This window comes from Hoplias malabaricus, chromosome 9 (assembly GCF_029633855.1).
Source record: "Hoplias malabaricus isolate fHopMal1 chromosome 9, fHopMal1.hap1, whole genome shotgun sequence".
Taxonomy (NCBI): Eukaryota; Metazoa; Chordata; class Actinopteri; order Characiformes; family Erythrinidae; genus Hoplias; species Hoplias malabaricus.
Genome location: NC_089808.1, coordinates 29,651,622 through 29,676,265, shown reverse-complemented (window position 1 = coordinate 29,676,265; position 24,644 = coordinate 29,651,622). Strand labels below are relative to the sequence as shown.

General features: G+C 37.0%; 2 protein-coding genes, 1 long non-coding RNA gene and 7 other non-coding genes across 11 annotated transcripts; 1 reads left to right on the top strand and 9 right to left on the bottom strand.

Annotated features, from left to right (window-relative positions):
* Nucleotides 1-7,793: 7,793 nt before the first annotated feature.
* arl2 (ADP-ribosylation factor-like 2) lies at nucleotides 7,794-11,284 on the top strand. Its single transcript, XM_066681775.1, has 5 exons — nucleotides 7,794-8,026; nucleotides 8,270-8,380; nucleotides 9,912-10,074; nucleotides 10,383-10,463; nucleotides 10,919-11,284. The coding sequence occupies exons 1-5, from the start codon at nucleotides 7,962-7,964 to the stop codon at nucleotides 11,051-11,053; spliced, it is 555 nt and encodes a 184-aa protein (XP_066537872.1). The 5' UTR covers nucleotides 7,794-7,961; the 3' UTR covers nucleotides 11,054-11,284.
* A 174-nt stretch (nucleotides 11,285-11,458) lies between these two features.
* On the bottom strand, nucleotides 11,459-15,925 carry LOC136707612 (uncharacterized). Of its 2 annotated transcripts, XR_010804230.1 has the most exons (15): nucleotides 15,882-15,925; nucleotides 15,321-15,353; nucleotides 14,584-14,619; nucleotides 14,368-14,405; nucleotides 14,010-14,080; nucleotides 13,791-13,819; nucleotides 13,554-13,602; nucleotides 13,316-13,382; nucleotides 13,148-13,198; nucleotides 12,925-12,966; nucleotides 12,705-12,734; nucleotides 12,403-12,452; nucleotides 12,089-12,117; nucleotides 11,776-11,804; nucleotides 11,459-11,558 (listed from the first exon to the last, which is right to left on the bottom strand). It is a non-coding gene; the product is annotated as an uncharacterized lncRNA (long non-coding RNA). The 2 variants fall into 2 exon arrangements; XR_010804231.1 differs by lacking the exon at nucleotides 11,776-11,804 and having other exon boundaries at nucleotides 11,473-11,558.
* On the bottom strand, nucleotides 11,663-11,735 carry LOC136707926 (small nucleolar RNA SNORD31). Its single transcript, XR_010804285.1, has one exon. It is a non-coding gene; the product is annotated as a small nucleolar RNA SNORD31 (small nucleolar RNA).
* Nucleotides 11,973-12,045, bottom strand: LOC136707927 (small nucleolar RNA SNORD31). The gene has a single exon (XR_010804286.1). It is a non-coding gene; the product is annotated as a small nucleolar RNA SNORD31 (small nucleolar RNA).
* LOC136707924 (small nucleolar RNA SNORD31) lies at nucleotides 12,285-12,358 on the bottom strand. The gene has a single exon (XR_010804284.1). It is a non-coding gene; the product is annotated as a small nucleolar RNA SNORD31 (small nucleolar RNA).
* Nucleotides 12,524-12,649, bottom strand: LOC136707928 (small nucleolar RNA SNORD22). Its single transcript, XR_010804287.1, has one exon. It is a non-coding gene; the product is annotated as a small nucleolar RNA SNORD22 (small nucleolar RNA).
* On the bottom strand, nucleotides 12,816-12,886 carry LOC136707922 (small nucleolar RNA SNORD30). The gene has a single exon (XR_010804282.1). It is a non-coding gene; the product is annotated as a small nucleolar RNA SNORD30 (small nucleolar RNA).
* On the bottom strand, nucleotides 14,248-14,319 carry LOC136707923 (small nucleolar RNA SNORD31). Its single transcript, XR_010804283.1, has one exon. It is a non-coding gene; the product is annotated as a small nucleolar RNA SNORD31 (small nucleolar RNA).
* Nucleotides 14,699-14,768, bottom strand: LOC136707921 (small nucleolar RNA SNORD26). Its single transcript, XR_010804281.1, has one exon. It is a non-coding gene; the product is annotated as a small nucleolar RNA SNORD26 (small nucleolar RNA).
* Nucleotides 15,926-17,700: 1,775 nt separating the features above from the next.
* sb:cb1058 (uncharacterized protein LOC394209 homolog) lies at nucleotides 17,701-23,138 on the bottom strand. The gene is made up of 3 exons (XM_066681847.1): nucleotides 23,013-23,138; nucleotides 20,332-20,997; nucleotides 17,701-18,605 (listed from the first exon to the last, which is right to left on the bottom strand). Exons 2-3 carry the CDS (start codon nucleotides 20,968-20,970, stop codon nucleotides 18,465-18,467), a joined length of 780 nt encoding a protein of 259 aa, XP_066537944.1. The 5' UTR covers nucleotides 20,971-20,997; nucleotides 23,013-23,138; the 3' UTR covers nucleotides 17,701-18,464.
* Between the last annotated feature and the right edge of the window lie 1,506 nt (nucleotides 23,139-24,644).

The window sequence follows — 24,644 nt, the reverse complement described above, 5'->3', positions numbered from 1 at the left end:
AGTAAACACAAGTACATATAAAAATAATTGGATTTGTGAGTTGTTTATTACAGACTTAAAGATTTACAGATTTAAAGTAAACAAAAGAAATGCTGATAGATGAGGAAAGGATTTACACATTCAAGGTGAATGTGGTAGGTTCATGTGTTTATTTAAAGGTTTTAGTGTCAGAACTACAACTTCAGACGAGCTGTTTCTAATGCTCTCACTGGAGCTAATCGTCTCATTGTTTATGAGAAACCTCCTGGAGCTGTCCAAACCACCTGTAGATGTTTCACCTCAACAACTTGAGCTATGTCTAGTGCTTACATCAACACAGCACTGGGAATGCCATTGAAAAAACACTGATAATCACTTTTAAAAAGTTCTAATTCTGACACCAATAAAATCACTTAAAAAAAACCCCAAACAAACATGTTTTGATGCACTGTCATGTTCAGCAAACCAGTCTGAGGTGACACCTTATCTGTGACATGGTGTCATACTAGAAGTAGCTGTTAGAAGATGAATTAATTTTGGCAATGAATGGATGAACATGGTAAGGAACCGTGCTGAATTCGGACCCTACCCTCTGTGCAAGCAGAAATCATGATTCATCAAACCAGACTACATTTTTCCTGGTTATTCAGCTATTTATTATTTATACAGATGGGTGGTCTGACCTTGTCTTCCGCTGTTGTAACACATCCTCCTAAAAGTCCAATTTGTTGGACATTCAGAGATGCTTTTCTGCTTGCCACAGTTGGCTATCTGAATTACTGTAGACTTACTGTCAGTTAAAACCTGGCCATTCACTGGATGTGCCATTCTAATTAATGTTTACACACAGTTATGAAAATCCCAGGAGATAAGTAATTATAGACATACTCACACAAGGCAGTTTGGCACCAACAATCATGCCACAGTAAAAATCACATCACTTTTAACTCCATTCAGATGGTATGAACATTACCCACAACTGCTGGCCTGTATTCGCATAATATTATGCACTGTACTGCTACCGTATGATTGGCTGATTACATAATGTTTATAAATATGATTGTGCACAGGTGTCCATAATAAATTCGTATAGGTATAGCAATCAAGATGAAATATTATTAAAAGAAAAACACATTAATAATATTAACTTGGGGATCAAAATCCCTTCCAACCCACAAACTGTGAAACAAAACAACACCGTCTGTTTTGGACTATGTTTGTTTGCTTGTTTGTTTGTTTGCTTGTTTGTTTTGTGGTCTGCCAGAAACATGAGATAAAATCAGTCATTCTGCTTTGTGCTGCATTTTATGTAGAGTACACAGAATTGTCCCACTTCCTTTTCTGAAAATCACCAGAGAGCTCTGTACTCAAGTTAACGTGAGCAAAACAAACACAATGAGCAAAGACACCTCACTCCTTGGCTCTCACAGTAAATGTGAGCTGAGGTGGACAAGTCCTTCATCATAATAAATGAGTTATATTTATTCTAAGCCAAGCTTTATTATAACAATAACCCACAAATTGTATTTTTCATATGTAAGGGCATAATTAATATGAAACAGAGTACCTAATACCCACATACAAATGATAAAATCACTGTACCCCGTATAATACTGAAATCTACAGTAAATTTCAGTCAAGAAACATAATTTATTTTTCAGTGTGTTATTTTTGCCCAATACTGGACTGCTGCAAGAGGACATTTTCTTGGTCAACATTGCAGTTGCATCATAAAATGTAATACTTTTTGTCATGTTACAATGAACATATAGCTTAAGTGAGCAATCTGTAATACATTTACTGTACTTAAATGTCCAGGGAATGTGATCATAGGAAACAGACTAAATTGAAGCACTGGCCTCCCTGATAACAGTGCTGAAACCAGTGTATTCTTGCAGAGAAGTGCCCATTCTGGAGCAGAGCTCTATTAGAGTTTGAGGCTAAGATCCACCCTCAGTTCACTCATTCACTCATTAACTGTCCAAACCCATCGGGTCGCCATGAACAAACAGTAGTTTACACAAACACAGCGTCCTGCAGCCATGAAGTGACCAAGGTAATGTTAGATTTTACTGCACCTTAAAAACCTCTGCATCTTTCTAAAGATGAAAGATGAAGGCAGTGTAAAGCAGCAAGACTGTCATGCCCTGGCCCTGTCCTGTACTGTCCTGTGTCTGTTTTCCCTACCATGAGCTTATGTAGCACATGGCTCTGTTGTTGTTCTTGTCTCTGTCCTAGTTCCGCCTTAGCTCCGCCCTCTCGTCAGTGTCTCCACGTGTCTCCTTTGTAGTCCTGCCCTCTCTTTATCTTTGACTGATGTGTTTTATCCATGCTCTGTGTATATATTCCCTTTGTTTCAGTGCCACTTGGTCTGGTGTTGTGTGTGTAGATGTGTGTTTTCTCTGTCTTTCTGTTTACACATGTCCACTCCGGTTCACGGCTGTCTCCTGTCTGTCCTAGTTTAGTTCTGTTCAGTTTATTCTTGTCTTTATTCAGTCAGGCTTGCCCGTGTTTGTGTTCTCTGTTGGTTTTGCTTCTGTTTTGTTAATAAGTTCCTTGCATGTACGTCTGCCTCCTCATCTTCCCTGCCCAGCCGTGACAAAGACAAACAAAACAGATCCATGGTTGGCTAATTTTCTTTGGAACAGGCTGTTAATCATTTATGGTAAAAAAAGAAATGTAAATAAAATGTCAAAATTCTGAAAAAATTGAAAAACAGACACCATAGTGTAAACTCCATAGCTTGTGTGTTTTGTTTAAAGAAAGAAAGAGTGATCATGATGATTGTAAGGATTGTGTTTTATGCGAAGAAGGTGAATAACATGTTTGAATGGTGTAATTACCATAGTTTGAGTTTTTTTAAGAAATTAAGGCAGATTAAGAGTTTCTCTGTAGTGTGTGTTTTAAATAAATTAAAGAGTGTGTTGTGTTTAAAAAACTTGGCATATTCACCTATTTAAGGGACAATAAAGGTGGCAAATAACACCAATATAAGGGTTTCACTAGAGTAGATAGATGTTTTACTGACATGGTGTACACTATGTTGTGTGTTTTGAATGGATAATATATGGAATAAGAATTGTTTCAATTTATTTAAATGTTTCAAAAGCTTTCACTATCTTTAGATTTGCATAGCTGGGTATTTAAGGTGGAACGACATATTCTAATAAGAAGCTGGCGAATAAAGCCAATAACACTCATAAACTGTTCTATTTCAGGTGGAACTAAATATTTGAAAGCAAAGATCTGCCTCGTAAAGTTATATTTATGGTTGAAGGGAAAATCAATAAGTAAGACAAAACCATTGTCTAGTTTAAATATTTAAGGTGGATTTGACACTGAAGGCTTGTAAATTCAGGAGAAATTGTGAGGGCTCTTTCAATTTTTGCCTTTCACTTAAGTAGGCAGATGTTTTAGTGACACGATGTATAACTGGTTTGTGTGTGTCAAAAAATGTTTCAAAAGCTAGCATTAGCTTTAAGTGTTCTTAAAGTGGAATGGAGAATTAAAAAAAGCTGGTTAAAAAAAAGACTTATATTGCAGTTTATTGTTGCTCCTTTAACCGTCATAAACTATTCTAATGTTGTGTCTTAGTTAGTATGAAGTATGTAAACTCAAGCCGAATCTCATATGAGCCCCGTTGAGCACACTGTAATTCACAGGGAAAAAAATATCATGCAGAAAATATACTGGGCCATGAAAAGCCATACATTAAAAAATTAATTTCTTATTCTTCTGTTTTTACTTCTAGATGTTTTGTTGTGTTTTAAAAGGTTTTTACATTGTTAGCTTGTGGGATGGGAGGCAGAATCCTAATGCTACAATACATGGATGTTAGTAAATTACAAGTATAATAAACTAATGTTTCATCCTGTATTCTTAGCTCTGTCTGGAAAATACCCCTGTGTAATTATTTTCAGCTTGACAGATTGCCTCATCTATCCAGTGCCATATATGGTAATGCATCCTGTGCATGTGTTGCCTTTTGAGGGAGTGTTTGGGAAGTGGGCAGAGGCAGACACAGCACTCCCCTTGCATGAAAGTTGCATAACATAGCATTCAGGAGTATACCTTTTGCTTTCTCTTTCAGTGCTTCATTTCCCTGCGAGGGAAGAATTAAAGTATAATCAAAGCATATTTCTGTGACATGTTTAACTGTACATTCAGCCTGGAACCCTTGATAAACTTTAATTTATATTTCTCATGTTTAAATGATAAATCTGAACTAATTCCAGCACATTCACTGAAATTGTCTTATACCAATTTCAGAATTTTATCAGGATTATTACATTTACACCGATCAGCCAAAACATTAAAATGACATCCTTGTCTCTACATTCTTTGTCTATTTCATCTGCTCCACTTACAGTATATTTATAATCTGTATTTTTATGATTCTATATACGGCAGTGCTGCTGGATTTTTTAAACCACTCAGTGTCAATGCTGGACTGTCACTGCTGGAATGCGTCCAGTGACCACTGATGAAGGACTAGAGCACCACTAACACAAACTGGGCAGAAACAGATGAGCTACTGTCTCTCACTTTGCATCTAGAAGTGAATCAACAAGGTAGGTATGTCTAATAGAGTGACCTGAGGGGGCACATTGTTTAAAAACTCCACCTGCTGTGTTTGATCCACTCATACCAGCACAACACACACTAACACACACCACGATAAAATACAAAACAATTAAACAAGCACGACCATTAACTAAATACAAAAACAACAACACAACAACAACAAATTCTCTTTTAGCAGGTGTGTGACGTGTTCTTGCATGGCCTTTGGCGCAAAATATTTTTTAAAACATAGAGAGATAAACTCAGAAAAAAAGTACAATACAGATACGTTATTGGTCACTAAAGTTACAAACAGTGTTAATATACCTTTAAAAGTATAACAGCAGTTTGTGTCCAGTTTTGTTTCCTAAAGGTACATTACTTCCTCTTCTCGAGAAGGAGAGGTGAATATGTATATTTAATTATAAAACTGTCTAAAATGAAACCGCATTAAGGCCATTTTAAAATCTACAATTAATACAGAATATGTTACAGTTATGTTTCCTAAATGAAGGGACAGAGATGCACCCTTGAGGGTACCACTACAGTGACCATTTTTCCAACAGTGTAGATAAGGGTACTGTAGCACAACATAGTCCAAAATAACTATTTTAAGACATACTGCTTCATATGCTCTCTGCCAAGCATGTGTTTTAAAAAATTATTTTTATTGTACTGTATTTTCAGCAGCATTACATATAATGCTGCAAGTAAACCACTGAGAAGAGTCAGAGGCAGGCATTTTTTATATACATGTCAGTTAAGGTTTCATTTACAGTGGAATGTAAATTCTGAAGTAAGATTACGGGTACTGATTTTTCATAGAACATCGTTTTATATAATTAGCTTAAATTGATATTACAATATATTTGTTTTAACTGTGCTTTGTGCACTTTGTGCAAGTATGTTGCATTGTGAAGCACGTGCTTTTTCATATTTCATTAATAGCAAATATTTTTAATGTGGAATTAAATAAATGTTCTTATATATTTTCTCTTGTGCTCTCTTTGGAAACACCATTTTAAGAGACTTTGTGACAGAGGGAGATGAGACATTGTTTAACCATCGTTTTTGTGCAGACAAGGAATATAAATGCTGCTTTACACTATGATGTGTGGGTGTCTTTCACTTGTTACAGTGTAAGAAGGAGAGAACTGTGAGGAACTACATAATCCAGCCTGCTCCCTGTTGTGTCACTGTAATTACGGTGTAAGAAGGAGAGAACAACACTAACTTTGTGGTTTCTTTAAAATTAGTAAATAAAAACAATTTGTATAATTTTGCATGTCTTATTATTATGTTTTGAATATCTCTGCGTTCAGTTTTTTTATCCTTGGATGACAATACAATCCTTCTATAGCTGTGCGCTTGAGTGGTAACTCTTCTTTCTACTCATCCTGTCATGCGCTGCTGTAGAACTGAACCAAGGAAGGACATTTCAAAAGTACAGAACCAATGCTCATCATATTATTCAGAACCATACAATGAAGTACAAGACATAACTTATTAGATGCATAATAAACCCCTGCAATGTGAGTGAAGCTTGCCCGCTGAACAAACACATAAATCAAAGCCCCAATTATACCAGTAGGATATTACTGCTAAGTATTTTATATATCCAGACTCATATAAATCTTAATCTGTAAATTATGGGAAGATACACTGTAAGTACCAGGTAAGTAGAATTTAAAATGTGAGAAGGTGCATTGCAAGTGTCAGGGACGTACTCGTAAAAATGTGGGCTGGTAAGTATTTTAGATGTACTGATGTGTAAGGAAGTTATGGGAAGGTACACTATAAGTACCCAGTAAATACACTTTAAAACAAGGGAATGTAAACCATAAAACCCGTGAAGATGCACTGTAAGCGCCAGGTAAGTACACGTTGAGATGCGGGTTGTATAATAACGCCTTGCCTGATAATTGTCTCTACAGCTAATCATTTTACCAATCTAATGCCAAAAATAGGGGATAATGAGTAAAAAAAATGAATGTAAATTAAAACAGAATTAAATGATTTGCAAATCTCGTAGACCAATATTTTATTTACAGAAGTCATGACAAATATCAGAAAGTTGACAGTACGAAATTTTATCACTTCATGAAAAATATTAACTCATTTAGAACTTGATTACTGTAACATCTCAGACATTCTGGGACAAAATCTTGAAAAGCATTTTGCAACAAAGAACAAGAGCCTACTGGGAATCACTGGCCGCAAGGTGGGAACACATCCTGGACGACGTGTCTGGGCAAAATACACCCACACATTCACTTACATACCCACACCTAGGAACATCTTTGAGTAGCCAATCCACCTACCAATATATGTTTTTGAACCATGGGAGAAAACCCATGTGGACATGGGGATGCACCCCAATGCCCCCCAATGAGTACTGTAAAACAAATGTACCCTAGCAGATAGCAGATAGCCCTAATACACTGCATTGTTTTGCTCACATATTCACACATAGGGGCAGCCTTGGCCTAATGGTTAGAGGACTAGGCTGGGTACCGGAAGGTTGCTGGTTCTTTCCCCAGGCACTGAACTGCCAGGGATGGCTGGCTGCTGCTGCTGTGTGTGTGTGATTATTGTACATTATCATTATCACATTCATCTATGGAGGGTTACAAGAGTGCAGCAATGGCACCCTCCCATCAGACCTGTTACAAATGGATATAGATTTACAGTATAAATAAGATATTCAAGCTCTTACATTTAGAATTATTTAGGTCACTATACTATAGGCCATTTTAGTATTTAGGGAATTTATAGTCAAAAATAGTACAAAAATATTTTGAGTTTGTAAAACAATATTCAAAAATTTTAAGATGTATTTATTTGCACAAACACAACTGCAAATGTCTGTGGATTTATGAATCTTGTTTAACAAACTAAAATAAAATTGACCCTTTTTTGGGTCCATAAATGTACTAGTAGAAACGAAACAGTTCAGTATATTCCCCGAATTCAGTTCCTTTTAATAGTGTACTATATAGTGTGTAATGTAGGGGATAGTGAGTGAGGGTTATTTCAAACATAGCTAACGATAGCTAATCATTTAAAAATCTCTAAATAATTGTCAGAAAAAAATGTGTCCGTCCCCTTTAATGCGGTTGTTCAGAGTGGTGTTTGGTTTAACCAACTTGATGCAGGACACACCCAGCCTGAAAGGCGGGGACAAACAACCAATCATATTCGTCAACCATTTTTCGCAATGGTCACATTGGCCAATCCTAGGAGAGATTGTTGAGGGTCCGGAAAGCAACGGTGTGGTTTGGTAGAAAGTGGCGTTAGTGTTAGCGTGATGGAGCAGCAGAGGAAAGAGGTATTTGAAAGAAACTGCAGACGACAATAGACAGCGATGTGATTTAACAAACAAGCTTTCCAGAGAATCATTTCCCAACAGAGAGTTCACGATGGGTTTACTGACGATCCTGAAAAAGCTGAAACACAAGGAGCGGGAGATGCGGCTCCTGATGCTGTATCCTTCCTGGTGTTATAACACTGCATAGCTGTTCCTTGCTTTTAAGGCTGGTGATGTTCATATGTTCACTTTAGATGTACTGTTTTATTTACCTGGTATACCGTTAAATTACGTACTGATGGACAGTGTCTGTACATACCATACACACATATATATATAATGAATATTTGATAGTTAAATCACTGCAAATTTATTGTTATAATGCATTTTAAGCTCTTTCTCCTTAACCGTGAGTTGTAGTGGACTGGATAATGCTGGAAAAACTACCATCTTGAAGAAGTTTAATGGGGAGGACGTCAGCACTATTTCTCCCACTTTAGGATTCAACATTAAGACTCTGGAACACAGAGGGTAATGTCTATACACCACCACATATAGTGTCGTGGGACTGTTTAACTAGAATTAGAGTTTGGCCCCCAAATAATAACGTGTGTTACATATTAAAACAAAAAAAGCACATAAAATATAAAGGTTATGTTTGCATAGAATCCATTTCAACCCCATTTTCCCTAGACCAGTACTGACCATCAAACCACTCTGAAAGACTTTACATGGCAGTGTGTGGATTGTACTAAAATTTGGGAAAATTGGAATAAGAGTGCAAGTCTTGCTCACAGACAGAGCCATAAGAGCATACGTTTTTTTAAGCTACTGAATTTTGCTAAGTACAAGTAGATTTCTAGCTAAAGTATTCATTTGCACAAACAAATCACTTAATATCACTTGACACCTATTCAGTGGTTTGTGGTCTCACAATCTGTTACATTTTCTTAGGCTAAACCCAAAAATAAGAAATTGGGTTAAAAAGGTCATTATATCATACTTTTGTTTTCATTGTGTAATATGAAAAAGTAATTTTTTAGATTTTAATTCGAGTTTATACAAAAATTTTATTATAACACTTGATTTTTACATTTTTGCATCTTGTAAAGAAATTGGTAGGACTATATATATGTTCAAGGGCCAACATTACATACAAATGTACATAGGAGTTTTGTTTTATAGACCCAGTGAAGCAGCGTCAACATTTACACAGCCGTAAAAACTAACCAGGCTGTGGAAAAAGTGTAATAACCATTAGAATCCATAACATGAAGGAATTATACAGGTTTCCTCTTATGTCAGCCCTTGACAAGTAGGAAGACATCATTCACAATTTTTTGCTGTTTAATTGAATTCGGGGTTAACGTGAAAAGAATTGCAAATGCTTAGATGCTTAAAAAGGCGTAGATCCAGAGTTAAATCTGGTTTAAACTTCTGCGTCTGTAGATCTGCTGCTTCTGGGAGTCATAGTCTTTTGTTTGCGTGGGTGTCAGCCAGCATGTTTTGACATAACATGAATGTGCACTAGGAGGCAGTGTCCAAACCAGAATGTATTAATGTGCCTTGTACAGAATGAACTGAGGACAGAACTAGGAAAATAATTGTAATATTCTGAGGAAGGGTGATATATTAGTGATGCACGATTATAATGGAACTTTATTGGTATCTGCAGATAATTGCTCTTTTAAAGATTATCGGCTTTGGTCATATTTTTTTCCCTGATGTTTTAAATCAATAATTGCTGACATTTATTTTGTACTGGAAGAAGACTCAGCTCAGCTTATTCTACCATTGACAGTGTAGAGTGGTATAAAGGCAGAGCTGAAGCTCTAATTTCTGTATTACTGCATTTTTGAATAGTTACATTGCTTAAGTCGATTGGTATTTGTGTTTAATCTTTTATGTTAACATTAACTTGTTTTTTTTTTTTTTTTTGAGCAGATCTACTATTATATTCAAATTGTTAAAAATGAACGTCTGTTTCTCTGTATGGACCCAATAAGCTGAAAGCTATAAGCATTTTCTTGGATTTCTCCTTTTTTTTTCCATGTGGAAATAGGTTCAAGTTGAATATCTGGGACGTGGGGGGTCAGAAATCACTGCGGTCATACTGGAGGAATTATTTTGAAAGCACAGATGGACTGGTGTGGGTGGTGGACAGTGCAGACAGGCTGAGACTGGAAGACTGCAGGAAAGAACTATGTGCGCTGTTACTGGAGGAGGTGAGAAAGTGCAGTCAGTAGAACATAAATATTAAAAAGAATATATTGTCACTGTCCAGTTAAAAATATATGTTTTTGTAGATTTTTAGGTTACTTTTGGACACAGCAGCTGTCCTTCACAATGTGTGAAATCATCAGGATGAATGGACCAATAGAAATGCTTCAAAAATTATTTAAAATCACTATATTGGGAGATAAATGTTTTTAATTGAACAGTGACGATATTCTCAAGATGCATCAAGATATGGGACTCCTCACGTTTGTCCAATTTAACATTAAAAAAACAAACCTTGTTTTTTTCTTACCAGAGACTAGCAGGGGCCACCCTACTTGTGTTTGCCAACAAACAGGATCTGCCTGGTGCATTGTCCAAGGATGACATCAGAGGGGTTAGTATTGTCTTTACACATTCTACTGCTCACAAAGCAAAGGATTTCTCAGTAAGGTTACTAACTAAATCCTGGCCCTGTACCACAAGTGGTTAATCTTCGTACTGAGTAATTCTTGTGGCTTATAATTTAAAATAAATTTCTGCTTTTTGGAATATACCAATGAATAACACACAGGCAATTGCAGTTTTTAAATCATTCTTGATCCAGTATTCAAGGGCTTGAAATTAAGTGAAGTTAAAATGACAAAACCCAGAGTACGCATGCTTCATATATTCCTGTAACTTAGCTGAGTCATATGGTCAATGAGTATTAAGCCATGAAGGACTAATGTGTCACTGTACATGAGTTTAGGCTTGTGCAATGTTCCTGATCAGGTGGCAGGTATACCGACAAAAGTGGTAGAATGTACATAGACTTCAATAAACCTTTCAGATCCACTTTTTCTTTCACAGGCCCTAGCTCTGGATGAAATCAAGACACATCACTGGTGTATACTTGGTTGCAGTGCAGTGACAGGCGAAAACCTCCTGGGGGGTGTAGACTGGCTCCTGGATGACATTGCTGCTCGGATCTTTACAGCAGACTGAATACTGCCTTAATATTTCATTTTCACCCAGTAAAATGTAAACTGTCACTTAATCCTCAGTAGTGAGCACCCTCATCACCAATCTGCTTTCTTACATTAGTTCAAAGCTGCTTCAGTCATTTTGGCCTCTTCAGTTATTGGGTGGATGGAGATTGGTTTAGGATTTTGGGAAATGCCTTTGCTCCTAACTGTACAGTTCATTATGTTAAACAAATCCAAATAAAGATATGCAACCCTGGCATTTGTTTTGCTGCAGTTTCTCCCACCTAGAACCCACTGGACCATAAAGGCTCCATATAAGCAGTTCATAGATAAAGCTTACATCTATATTGGACATTTGTTTGATATCCACATTATAGCCATTACTAGAACCCTTAAAATAGACTTCATACACAATTTTTAAATAAACCAGCATAACTTTATTACAAGTATAATGAACAGCTTTTAGTGGAAAAATGTGCATAGTAAATGGACAGGAATCACAGGTTTGAATGCAGCAACAAGTCCTGCAAGAAAAATAAAAATATGTTAGTGTTCAGTAGACTTCTCGAACTATGAAAATGCTTTTCATTCTAAACAAGACTTCCAAGAACATGAATGCCATGTTTCAGATGATTCAGAGGGGATACCAATCAGTCAGTTCACATCAGACTGGGGCGGTATTCACAAGTCATCATTTCAACATGAAGGATTTAGTTCTTATAGAATTTCAGACATTCTTACCTGTGTAAAGTTCAGCTTTGCAGATCCACCTTAAAGTAATAAAAGGAAGAGTTAAAAATGAGGGTAGTCATCAGCAGTCACAGATGTTGAGCTAAAGTTTCACATTAATGAAAGTCATTGAGGCGCTACACAATTGAAGTTAGATACTTGTTTTCCATAAAGTAAACCTGACTTAAACCTAATCTTCAAGCATTTCACACAGATCAGAGGGGATACCAATCAGTCAGTTCACATCAGACTGGGGCGGTATTCACAAGTCATCATTTCAACATGAAGGATTTAGTTCTTACAGAATTTCAGACACCATTCTTACCTGTGTAAAGTTCAGCTTTGCAGATCCACCTTAAAGTAATAAAAGGAAGAGTTAAAAATGAGGCTAGTCATCAGCAGTCACAGATGTTGAGCTAAAGTTTCACATTAATGAAAGTCATTGAGGCGCTACACAATTGAAGTTAGATACTTGTTTTCCATAAAGTAAACCGACTTAAACCTAATCTTCAAGCATTTCACACAGATCAGAGGGGATACCAATCAGTCAGTTCACATCAGACTGGGGCGGTATTCACAAGTCATCACTTCCAGTTACAGCTTAGATTATCAACAATTAATTTCAAGTTCCATACCAACCTGATGTTTAAACATGTTCATGATTCCAGGAGAGAATCACATCCCAGCAGCTGGAAAGAGGCAGAAAACATATTAAGACCAAGTCAAGACCAACTTCCACAAAGAGTAGAGCTAGAACTGAGCCCATCAGACTGTTGGTAACCCAACAGGCCATCACCTTCTCGCCCAGGCAACACCAGTGGGTTCACCTTTTCAGGTTCTGGTGCTGACACAGGGTGTAAGACATGTGCAAGGTTCATCATAAGGACCAGCAGCCAAATTATTTATACTAAGTTTGCAGGTGTTGAGTACATGCATCTTACCTTATTAAAAAAAGATGAGGTCAATTCCACCTTTGTGAGAAGGGGGAAGAAAACATAAGTATAAGTTGATACAGTTACAATATTCATAGCAAATTTAGGTTAGCACCTTTGCATCTTCAGTAAGTTAAATCTATCAACAGGATTTCAGACGAACGAGATTCCAAAAGTAAATCATCATCAGATGCAGAAAGTCCAGTAAGCAAATAAAGGCTAGAAATACCTGAAATTTAATGCAGACCAACTCTGCTTTGAAAATGCAGACCTGTTGGAAAAGGGAAAAAAGGTAAGACATGAAGGCTCAAACATGTTTCAGACCTAGCACACAGTAGTGTCCTTGATCTCTCAGGTGTTCATAAAATTTTCATTACATGTTCAAAGTGAGCTTAGGATCTTCATCAAAGAGATCTTATTCAAATTCTTTCTAAAGACAGTCTGATATTTACCATGATCAGAAGTACAGTCCCTTGTACTTGGAGATCTGCTTCAGATATGATCTGTTAAAAGAAAAAGAATTATCACTTAGACAATGCTGGAAAAAGCAACTACTTTCACATGCCTTTAACCCAAAACTAGGTAAATCAATAAGCAAATACACCAAGATTAATACTTACACAAACCATGCACTTTGGGAAGCCGATCACGTCACACTGCTTCCACTGGGCAGCCAGGGCACTGATTCTAAATGGAAGATTAAAAAACCTGTTGTACATGACCTAATACAATGAAAGCTGTGTAAATTGTTCTTATCTCTCAGATTTTAAGAATTTTTTTCACATGGGTTCAAACTGAGCTAAGAAAATTCATCAATGAGATCAGACTGAATATCAACATCCATCGGTGCAAACTTACAAGTCATGAGCGGATACATCCTGTGGTAGTCTCAACTTTCAGCCATGATCTGTAACAAACACACCATTAAGAGCAGCCATGTATTAAAGGCTTGTATTGAATATTTAACATCTGATCAGTGCTTTGGTGACTTAATGCCATGTGACAATAATGTCGTCCAGTTGTTAAATGGGTATAACCCAATTCATCCTTTCAGAGAACACTATGAATGAACACAAGTGAAATGAACAGACTCACCAGTAAAAAGGACTGACTTGGCACGGGACCTGGTTAAGAAACAGGAGAGAAATCATTCAACATGCAACTTGGTGGTAAAGTTGATGGAACTTAATTTGTCTGATCAGACTTTGGTGACTAGAATGCCATTTGACTTAGTTGTCGTCCAGAGATGGGATAAACCCGGATAATCATCTCAGTTCTCAATCTAGTCCAGTAGAAAACAAATAGGCTGCTTACCATAATGCCTTGTGCTGCAGATGATCACCCATTGCTTGACAGTAGAACATTGTCAACTGGCAAAACTTTACCTGTTAGAAAAATAGCCATAACTGAATTGCAGGCACTCATCTAGTATGCTGTCACAAGAAACACTCCAATGGAGGGTAAAAGCCCTAGCGAAAATGTCACTGTCAAAAGATTCTACAGTATTCAACCCCCCTCCCCACCTTTATAGAAATTAATAGTTAACATAAGTTAGATCAGAGGGGATACCAATCAGTCAGCTAAAATCAGACTGGGGCGGTATTCACAAGTCATCACTTCTCACCAAATTATAGATATTTCACATATGCCAAGTTAAGATTTGGATGCTTACCAGAAGTCAAAGCTGAGGCAAGCAGGTGGATGCCATATCTGCCAAAAGAAAGCCAAGTGTGAACAGTTGCAAATGTAAAAAGAAATCTTCATGTTAGAAGGATTAAGGTTCAGAATTATGTGAGCATCACTGCAAATCAGATATATGCTTGTCAATAAATTCATCATTAACACCCTCCCCTAAAACATTTATACAGCAAAGAAATGTTGGACTTACAATCAAGTATGAGGCTTGACCCTGGTATTAAGGAACCTTTAAAGAATATGGACAACGTTAGTTATGCAACATACAACATGCAGACATCTAATCAACATTTTAGCATAAAGATCAAACTACTCAGAAAAATCCATTCCTCTTCAAAAATATTCAGTAAGAGAGAGTTCAGGAAATCATCAAAGTAGTAAAAAAAAAAATACTTTGCAGCTGTATTGGCAAAGCAAAAGGCCTTGATATTTCTGATTCAAACAGTGTTCCTCAGAAGTTGTCAGGCCATAAATGTTAACTTGTTTGGGTCAAAGGGACAGATACAAAGGCCACTGTTTACTCCATAACCCTAAAACACTTTTCTTATAGACATTCAGTACAGCATGGACTATAGGTGCTGCATGCAAGTGCAGTTGTGATGCAGCAATAAACTCTGCAAGTAGTCAAATGGCTCCTATGGCCAAATAATGAATCAAGTCAAACAAAAAGCCATTCATGCAACACGGCTGTAAGTGTGCCCCATTTTACAGAATATCTCTTAACGTCTACAACAAAAGAATGCATTATAAGGGAATAAAGAGAATCCTGGGCTTAATGCAGTTTACAATACAGCTACTACATGCTTAGGGGAGGCTTACAGAAGTCTCATTCCAACTATGAGGAAGGGACCCACTACAATACAACATTTGTGAAGATACTTGAAGGTAGCATTACTTCCCTACGTCAAAATAACTTTATATAACACGTACCCAAATCATTGGTGCAGTCCATACTTCACGTACCTGCAGATGGATCAGTAAATGTGAATGGTCAGTAAAGTCCAGTGTCTCACGTGCACAATGAGTATTAATTTGTTTTTAAATAAATAACGGCACGTATATTAGTCTCTCCTCAGATCAAATGTACAATCACAGCGTTTCAGTACAGGTCTGTGAAAGTTATCATCACAGAGAGATCAGCACACATCAAGCCATATGTGAAGAAATGAAGAAACAAACCGAGTAAATCTAGTAAATACACTGTCTGGATGCTAGTACAACATAGTAATACTAACACTACACCAGATATTCTACACGATATCATCAAAAGATAAAGGATGGCTTTGGATTGAGAAAAGGAAACTGGTGCTCAGTAATCTGTTCGTTACCAGCTATTGGCACCACGAGCCATTCGGCCCTACAGCATTCAGAAATGCATTCATATATATACAGGGAGGGCAGGTTTAAATATTTAAAGAAGGACAGGAAAAACCCAGAAAACTGTCTAAAATGAAATCAACTCAAGCGAGAAGAAAGTTCAAAGCAACTCACCTAGACGAGTACTGCAGAAAAGGGGCCGAAAGTAAGGCGGCGGGGACTTTTATTTGCCCTCGAAACCCCGCCCCCTCTCACAAATAAAAGTCTTCGCTGCTTTTTAAACTTGTGTAAATTTAGTTTAACATAGAGCCACAAAATAAGCAGACTATGCTTATTATAATGCTTATTATAATATTATAATATTAATTAATATATAAAGGTCATAGAAAAACCAAAGGCTAATATTTCCATTTTTAAGTCGAGGAGCCACCAGAAACCTGACTTCCTTCAAGATTCCCGCTTAATGTTTCACCGCCTTTCCACCAGATGGGGCTCTATTATGACTTTAGTTAACACGCTACATTATGCCTACAACGGAGGTTTTTTTTCAACGCCGTGGCCCTAAAACACCGTTGTGTTATGCAGAACGTTAGAGAAAGAAAGAAAGAAAGAAAGAAAGAAAGAGAGAGAGAGAGAGAGAGAGAGAGAGAGATCACTTGGAATCAGGCAGACGTGGTTTCATTGTGTACAAGAAACTCAATCAATTTAATACACACCCAAAAGTCAGGTTTCAAGCTTTAGTACTCAACACAGCGATTTTAAACATCATGATCCTTACATTACCTTTTCATTATAAACTACCACATGACTACCACTAGTGTTATTTTTTGGTTCTTGTAATTTCATGTTTCTTGTTAGATACAGCTGTGGTCCAATAATTTTTGTAATTTCTGGTAGCTGTAAGGGACTTAACAAAATTATTGAGAAAATGGACTACAAATCAGAAGACAAAAAATAATAATAATCATAATAAAAATAGCAGATTGAGAATTAATTGAAATGTAACTGTTTGGACACAGCCATTCCCAGGCATGTGGTCTGCTATCCCTGCTAACACACTTGTCCTGCTGTTATTGAGCACAAGCCATGGATGTCCAATCAAAGAGCCAATGTGGCTGCAGGTTTCCATGCCAGCAAAGAAGGTTCTCACATTGGGTCTTTCCAAATCCCTATGTAGTACACCATGTGGGTAATGAAAAGTAAATTCATGTATCACTTATATGCATTACAGAAGAACAAGCAGTTGGGGATTCAGTTTAACTGCTATATAGGTTGAACGGTGAAATCCTGCTTGTCTGAAATTAAAATCTGCACTTTGAGAAAAAGACCAGATACCCCTGTTATCCAACAGCAGTTGCTTGGGGCCTACTATTAAAAAATGAAAAACAGAAATGAGCAAGGAATCTCCCAAGTCTGATACCAGTGTATTTCTAACAAACACACCAGGAAAAATATACATTTTGGGGTGGTTTCCCAGACAGGGATAAGCTTAGTCCTGGACTACACAGCATTTTGTATGGCAGATTTCCACTGAAGGGCGGCACGGTGGTGCAGCAGGTAGTGTTGCAATCACACAGCTCCAGGGACCTGGAGGTCGTGGGTTCAAGTCCCACTCCGGGTGACTGTTTGGTGTGTTCTCCCCGTGTCTGCATAGGTTTCCTCCAGGTGTTTCGGTTTCCTCCCATGGTCCAAAACATTGGTTCATGTTGGTAGGTGAATTGGTGACTAAAAAGTGTGAGTGTATGTGTTGCCCTGTCCCCCTCCTGCCTTTTGTCCAGTGATTCCGGGTAGGCTCCGGACCCACCGTGACCCTGAATTGGATAAGTGGCTACAGACAATGAATGAAATTTCCACTTAAGGCAGGACATAGCGCAGGACTATGCTCAGTCCATATCTGGGAAACCACACCTTTATGTGCTTTTGTTCACATGTATTTAAAAATGGAAACGCTTCATTTAATTTATTAATTAAAATCTTTATTAAATATCTTGAAAAAAATTGAAAAGATACTGGAAACAAAACCCATTTTCAGTATAATAATTTACTACAAATATTTAAACAGATTGTGTTTTTGATTGGAAATTATTTTCTATGATAAATTAATTAATTAGTAATATTTTATGATAAACATTTTACAGAAAGCTCAGTCAGCTGGCTCAGTGGTACACTTCATGGCCAAGAATACAACAATTAATATAATATAGATGATTCTAATGATGTTTTTGACTCAAATATGTAACTGAGCTCCCAGTGTTCTGGATTAAAGACAAGTCAAAAGCCTCTGTCTCCTCTATTCTGTTCCCAGCTCTTCAGTTACATTTGGAAAAAGTTCTAAAACACTCCACTTGGAGGTGTGTGTGAGGGGGTTATGTGTTCTCTAGGTTAAAGGCTTTCTGTTTGTGATGGCAGGAACATGTTAGTTCATCATGCCTCAAGTCAGTACTAAATAACAAAAGCTAAACCTGTCCTCAAACAAGATCAGCACTGAACTTTACATCATACAGAACCATAAATTCTAATAGATAAGCAGAGATTCCACTGGATATAAGATAAATATTTCCAATAGTGCAATTATTAACCCTAAGCTGTACAGTCATACATATATATGATTAGTAACGTACATGGGTTACACTACTAGGTAAACAAAAGCAGCTAATATGGACGTACAATTTACCCTGTAAATGCTTTTAAGACATTTACAGTCAATTAATAACCGAAATGTATGAGTTACACTGTTATGGTCCAAAATGTTCTGTGTTATTTGTATTCTGCCAAATAGGCATTTCTGTTCGTTGTAGATGTTGTTGTTGAGGATGAGGAGGAGACAGGAGTGAGGGTCACACTGTAGAGGTTTGCAACAAAGTTCTCCCAGCCTCGACGCAGCACTCTGTCAAAAGCCTAAAAAACAACGAATGTACATTTTACATCAAAACACAAGTATATACAAAATGCACTTTTTAAATGTACAATAAAGAAGTAACTTTACACAACTTGAGTTCTGTATAGGGGCACTTTGTAGTGACATGCCTGTAGCATTATATGAGTTGTAGTGTACACTGCCCTCTGGGATTCAATCCCCAGCATGGGCAGGAACACTACCTTATAAACATACAAGTGTCCTTGGGTAAGTGTCCTAGCATTGCATCAGCCTACATCTTTATTGGGTCGATCTGGTGCATCTGCCAAATGTGATAAATGTAAATCTAATTGTCAGCCCAGCACTGACGAGGCAGCAACACTGGTACTATTTTGTGCTGGTATATCAGATATATTATTTTAAAGTGAACAGTGTTCCTGCTGAGTCAAGAAAAGCCCTCCTACCAAATACATCCAGCTTACAGTGGTCCTTTGGTGACAACCTGACTATTGATGAGGTCCTAGATTAAGACTAACAAAACATGTACATGGGAATTTATTTATTTTTTAATCTTATTCTTTTTTAAACTTATCTTAGTGTTTGATATCTTATGAACTAATTATAAGTATATAGTAGGTCTGTATTCAGATTTCTTCATGATACCAGCAGTCACTACACAGACGTGTTTAACTCCACCATAAGCACGGCTAATTTAAATAATGGTTCACAGATAAGCCAAACCAGACATTGGCTGATTACTACAATTAAGGTTTCCTGAAGATACTGTATCTAACTGATACATTATAGTATAGTCTATGGAGCAAAAGTGTTCTGCAGAAGAACTACAATTGGTTTTAGTTTTCAGATGTCTTAACATTTTTACGAACATGTAACAAACTGGCAATTGTATAATATCACTGTAGTTAAAGAAAGCAGAGTATCAGCTTATTAATGTCTACCTCTGAGATGTTACATTTCCTTTGGTGCATATGTCATCTCTGATCTTTCCTGAACATAAAACTCAGATTGGAAACTACATAAAATTGCTTATTTATTTACTTTACTGTTCTGTGGCACACATCCTTACAAAACTGAGGAAGATGGTGGGCATGAATGGGTTAACAGTCTGCTGGAATGTCTTATGATGAAAGCAAAGCCCTTGGCTAAATGCTGCTCACATGAAAAAAATAGTTAAAGAGAAAGATTATCTCTTTATGGCAGGCTCCTCCCTTTCCTATTTATGTATACCATATAAACATAGAGACTGATTAAAACCCTGGGAAATTGTATAAAGCCCTCTGGGATGGCCAATGAAATGAGGTGTGGGAGAATAAAATAGTGGTGGGAGAGTATGGGGGTCAAGATGAAGGGACAAGTGTAGGAAGACTTGGAAAATTGAGAAATAAATAGAATTATGGATCATTAAAACACTTATTTTAGCTGCATTCAGAAAGGGAACTTTAGCCTCCATTGAAGTTCCTCATTATGAATGGATTACATCACCAGGGAGTTAATCTGTAACTACAAATGAACCTGACCAAGAGCGATGTGTGCCTGAACCAGGACTGATTTTCTTTAATGACACTTATATAAAGATGTATAGTTTTGTATCGTTGTATAAAACACAGCTCAAAATAAATGGACTATGTTTGAGCAAATTAAGTTCAATGATCAGTTGAATAACCAGGGACAGTTTGTTCAGGAATGCCTGGTATGAGTTTAAGGACTCAAATTCTTTATCTTTGTCCTAAATTCATGTTATCTCACCTTGCGATAATTCTTGAGTGTGCTCTTTTTCACAACCATCATATTCTCTCCATCTGTTTTCCCCTCCATCTCTCTTCCTCTGCACTTCTCCTCCATCTGCTTCTGCCTCTCTCTGCTTTCTGAGATTAGTACCTGATCATCAGAGTCTTCTCGGATGGAGAAGTGGACCAGTATTGGTTCTGGAGCTGTGCTAACTGATTCTGGATCAGCTTTGCCTTGGCACTTGACGTTCAGTTGCTGATCCACAGAAGGAGCCACAAAGTTGGTCTCAGACACAGTTCCTTTGCTCTGGCCATCCGTCTCTGGGCAGTTTTGGTCAGCTTTGGTCCTTCTTGAGCTTTTCCTGCTCCAGCGTCGGCTGAGGCGACTAGGCTTCCTCTGCAACAACGTAGCCTCATCGTCTTCCATCATGCCCTGGTTAAAGTCGAAAAAACCGTGCTCCTGTTCATCTGTGACTCTCTCTCCACAGCTTGTCTCTCCTGGTGTGGTCTTTTCTGCTGGTTCTCTCCCTCTGCTCCCCACCTCCTTCTTCAACTCAGTTTCTGTCTCGTCTAAACGGCCGTAGAAGCCACTGGCTCGGTCCAAAAAGGGAGGAGAGCACGGGACCTTGGTCTTCTTTGAGCTCTTGCCAATAGTCATTGTCTTGCCAAGTTACTGAGGTTATCTCTGTTTTAAAGAGTGAGGGAAATTAGACAGGGAAGAAGATTATAATAGAAAGTATAATGTACAGTATAAACTGAAATAATCCTTTTAAAACAAACTTATCAAGTGTTTAAACAGGAAACTAAGTAATATAAATAATATCCTTATCCCTAAATTTATGATGATGTGATTTTTCATCACAGAGGTCATTAATACACCAGTAGTTTTTAAATACAATGTACCTCAGAAAACTGGCATGGAACTTACTTTTTCACTCACTCACTCACTCACTCACTCACTCACTCATGCATATTTATGAATTTATGCATATTATGAAGTAAGGAAGAAAGTTATTATTTTTTTTAAAGATACTTCAAGATACTTTAAAAGTTCTGTGTCATTCAGTTTTTCCCATCTTCCCACATGCTGAAAGTCTAAAAAAATCTTTTACAAATGAAGATATCTAATCAAAAATAAGAAATGATAAGGAAGTCCCGTGATGAGTCTGACGTCAGAGATGTTCTGAATGCTATGAGGGCTGAGAATACATATCGCGCATTCTTCTGTTCTGTTGTTATCTTATACTTAATCTCAAAATCACACTGTCCAAAGTACAGTACATGTGTTTGACATATCTGTGTGTCTCTGAATCTGTGCGTCAGTATCAGTGTGTCGCCTGTACTGAAAGATAAGAGGAGCTCCAGCTTGGCTTTGACTTTGACTCTGATTGTGCTGGAACTGCAGTTTGTGCCAAAATGGAGTGTCACTCTGAAATAAATATGTCACACAGGAGTTTGGACAGCACTGTTATTATTATATCTGTTCATCTATATTGTTCTGACACATTTTCTGTTATTATAAATTATGTAAAACTTTCTTCCACACGGTAGTTCTTTCAATTGCAATGATCTTCATGGTGTAAATGTGCATAAAATTGTGCATATCAAAGGTTTGTAACTTAATTTTTCAGCTACAGAGCAACATCACATTTTAAAATGTCGTCTAAGATATATATATATATATACATATATATATATATATATATATATATATATATATATGTACATATTTGAATTTGGGTCAAAGTAAACGGATAAAACTATAACTAGGATAACCATCCCAGTAAACATTTAGCCGTTGATTCAACGTTGAAATAACGTAATGACTGCCGTCTAATCAACGTTCTCTTAAGGTTGAAAATGAAAGTTGAAAAGACATCCAAACACAGACATTGAAAAGACGACTATTAGACGTATTTTGGACGTCCATTGACGTTATTAATTGGTCCCGAAATAAATTACTTGTATAAAACGCATTTGGACGTCCACTGACGTTATCGATTGGTCACCACTTAACTAACTTATTAAGATGGATTTTGGACGTCCATTGACGTTTAAAATATGTCCTTGACGGACAGACTACTTTTAGACCTATTTTGAATGTCCAGGGGCGCTCCTTGTTCCTTGAATAACTATGGTTTTATCCTTGGAAATGCTAATAAAGGTGGATATATTACTATGTGTTCAAATTATCACTGGGTAAAATATGTGTAGGTATGGATTGCCATGTTTCCTTATATTTTATTTCATTAATAAAGTTACATTAATGAGTGTTTACATTATTTACCCATATTTTTTAAAAGCTACATATATAGAAAAAATGTATATGATATAACATTCTTTACTCTCCTGTAAAGATATGTATTTCTGATAGCACACTGCCTTTTACACAATGATCTGTAACTTCGTTCATATAACTGCACAGTTAATATATGAACTGGAGCCACTGACTACATTCTGTGGGCTTTACTTCTTGAGGGATTTAAAGTCTTTATATTGATATCAGTTTAAATCCTGTGATCAAACTCTGACAGGTTATTGTACTTTAGTTTTAAAAAATGTCGTATCTAAAACAAAAAGAAAGAAAGAAAAGAAAAGAAAAAAGATTTGATATTTTATATATGAGAACATTATAAAGTTTACACAGTCGTATCATCCCATAAACTGAGCTCACATTGTCAGAGTATAGCAGTCACTTACCTCTCTGTGCTCTCTGTACTCTCAGCTCTCTTTCTGTGTACTGTTCTTTCTCAGCTCACCTCATAGACACACAAACACACACCCTGCCTGAACCTGCCGTCACTAAAACAAACAGCTCTCTCTCTCTCTCTCTCTCTCTCTCTCTCTCTCTCTCTCTCGATAAGAAAAGTCTGTTTAGAAAAAAACATCATAGAGTAAGTGAAAACATATAATGTTCACTCATACATTGTCTGTAACTGCTTATCCTGTTATGGGTCGCGGTGGGTCTGGAGCCTACCCGGAATCACTGCACACGCCATTTAATTGAAGAATAGCTTCAAATTGTTAAACATTGAAACCATAAAAACCATTATTGATGTCTGAAAATAATTATAATGCTGTTTTAAATTAAATGCTTATAACAACAGATGCATCTTTGAATGTATATCTCTGCTATGAATCCAACATATTTCTATGTTTCAGTAGCATTTATATCGTTATCTTCAGTAACATCCTGTCTGGTTGATTGTATAAGCATTAAAACCTGCAGAAATCTGATTCCTATTGCCACAAAAATGAACAATTCTGACTTCCAAACTTTTGATTTTAATTTAAAGTTAGAATGAATCCCATTGTAAGGATCATTTTGTGCCTTTAATTGTTTGTTCATTAGAGTTGTTGTATTCTTTTTTTTCCCTTTTGGATCTGAATTGTACCATTTCTCCTATAACATTTTGGACTGTTTTAGAGATCACACATTCCCTGTCTTAAACACCTCTGATAAGAACAGCTGTTAACTTACGACAGTGCGCCAGGAACTCAGATGATGTTTACGACAGTTCCTGGTGCTTCCAGATCCTGTTTAGCTAAAGATCAATCCTTGTGTGAAGTTGTAAAATGGGTATAAAGATGTGTGCCTCCTACAACCCATTAGATCCGTCTGAGATCATTCTGAGATCAGTTTAAGGATCAACCAGAGCGCACAATAAAGTGCAGTAACATTTTTGATAGAGCTCTGAATGGCACTAATTCAATTTCATTCATTCATTCATTGTTTTTAACTGTTTATCCAGTTCAGGTTTGCTGTGGATCTGGAGCCTATTCGGACTCACTGGACACAAGGGGGTAACACATCGTGGAGGGGACGCCAGTCCTTCACAGGGCAATACATACTCATACATTCACTCACACACTCACACCTATGGACAATTTTGGATCGCCAATCAATCAATATGTGTTTCTGGACCGTGGGAGGAAATCGGAGCACCCGGAGGAAACCCACACGGACACAGGGAGAACACACCAAACTCTTCATATAGAGTCACCATGAGTGGGACTTGAACCCCCAACCCCAGGACTAAATCAAATTAAACAAGATTAATTATGCATTATTTATAATATTTGTCATAAAACCATATTGTGACCTAATATTACATATCATACATTATTATCTTGGGTAAATATGATCATTTTCCCAGTCCTTTTAGCCAAACTTTTAGAATTCATATAGCATCACTGAATCTGCACAATATTAAAAATAGCAAGCACGCATGTAAAATAAGCCTGTGGTACCCTGACACAGGAATTCAGTATGAAGTTATGAATACTTCTGCATCTATGTTCAGAGAGGCAAAGGATTTCATAAATGTCTCC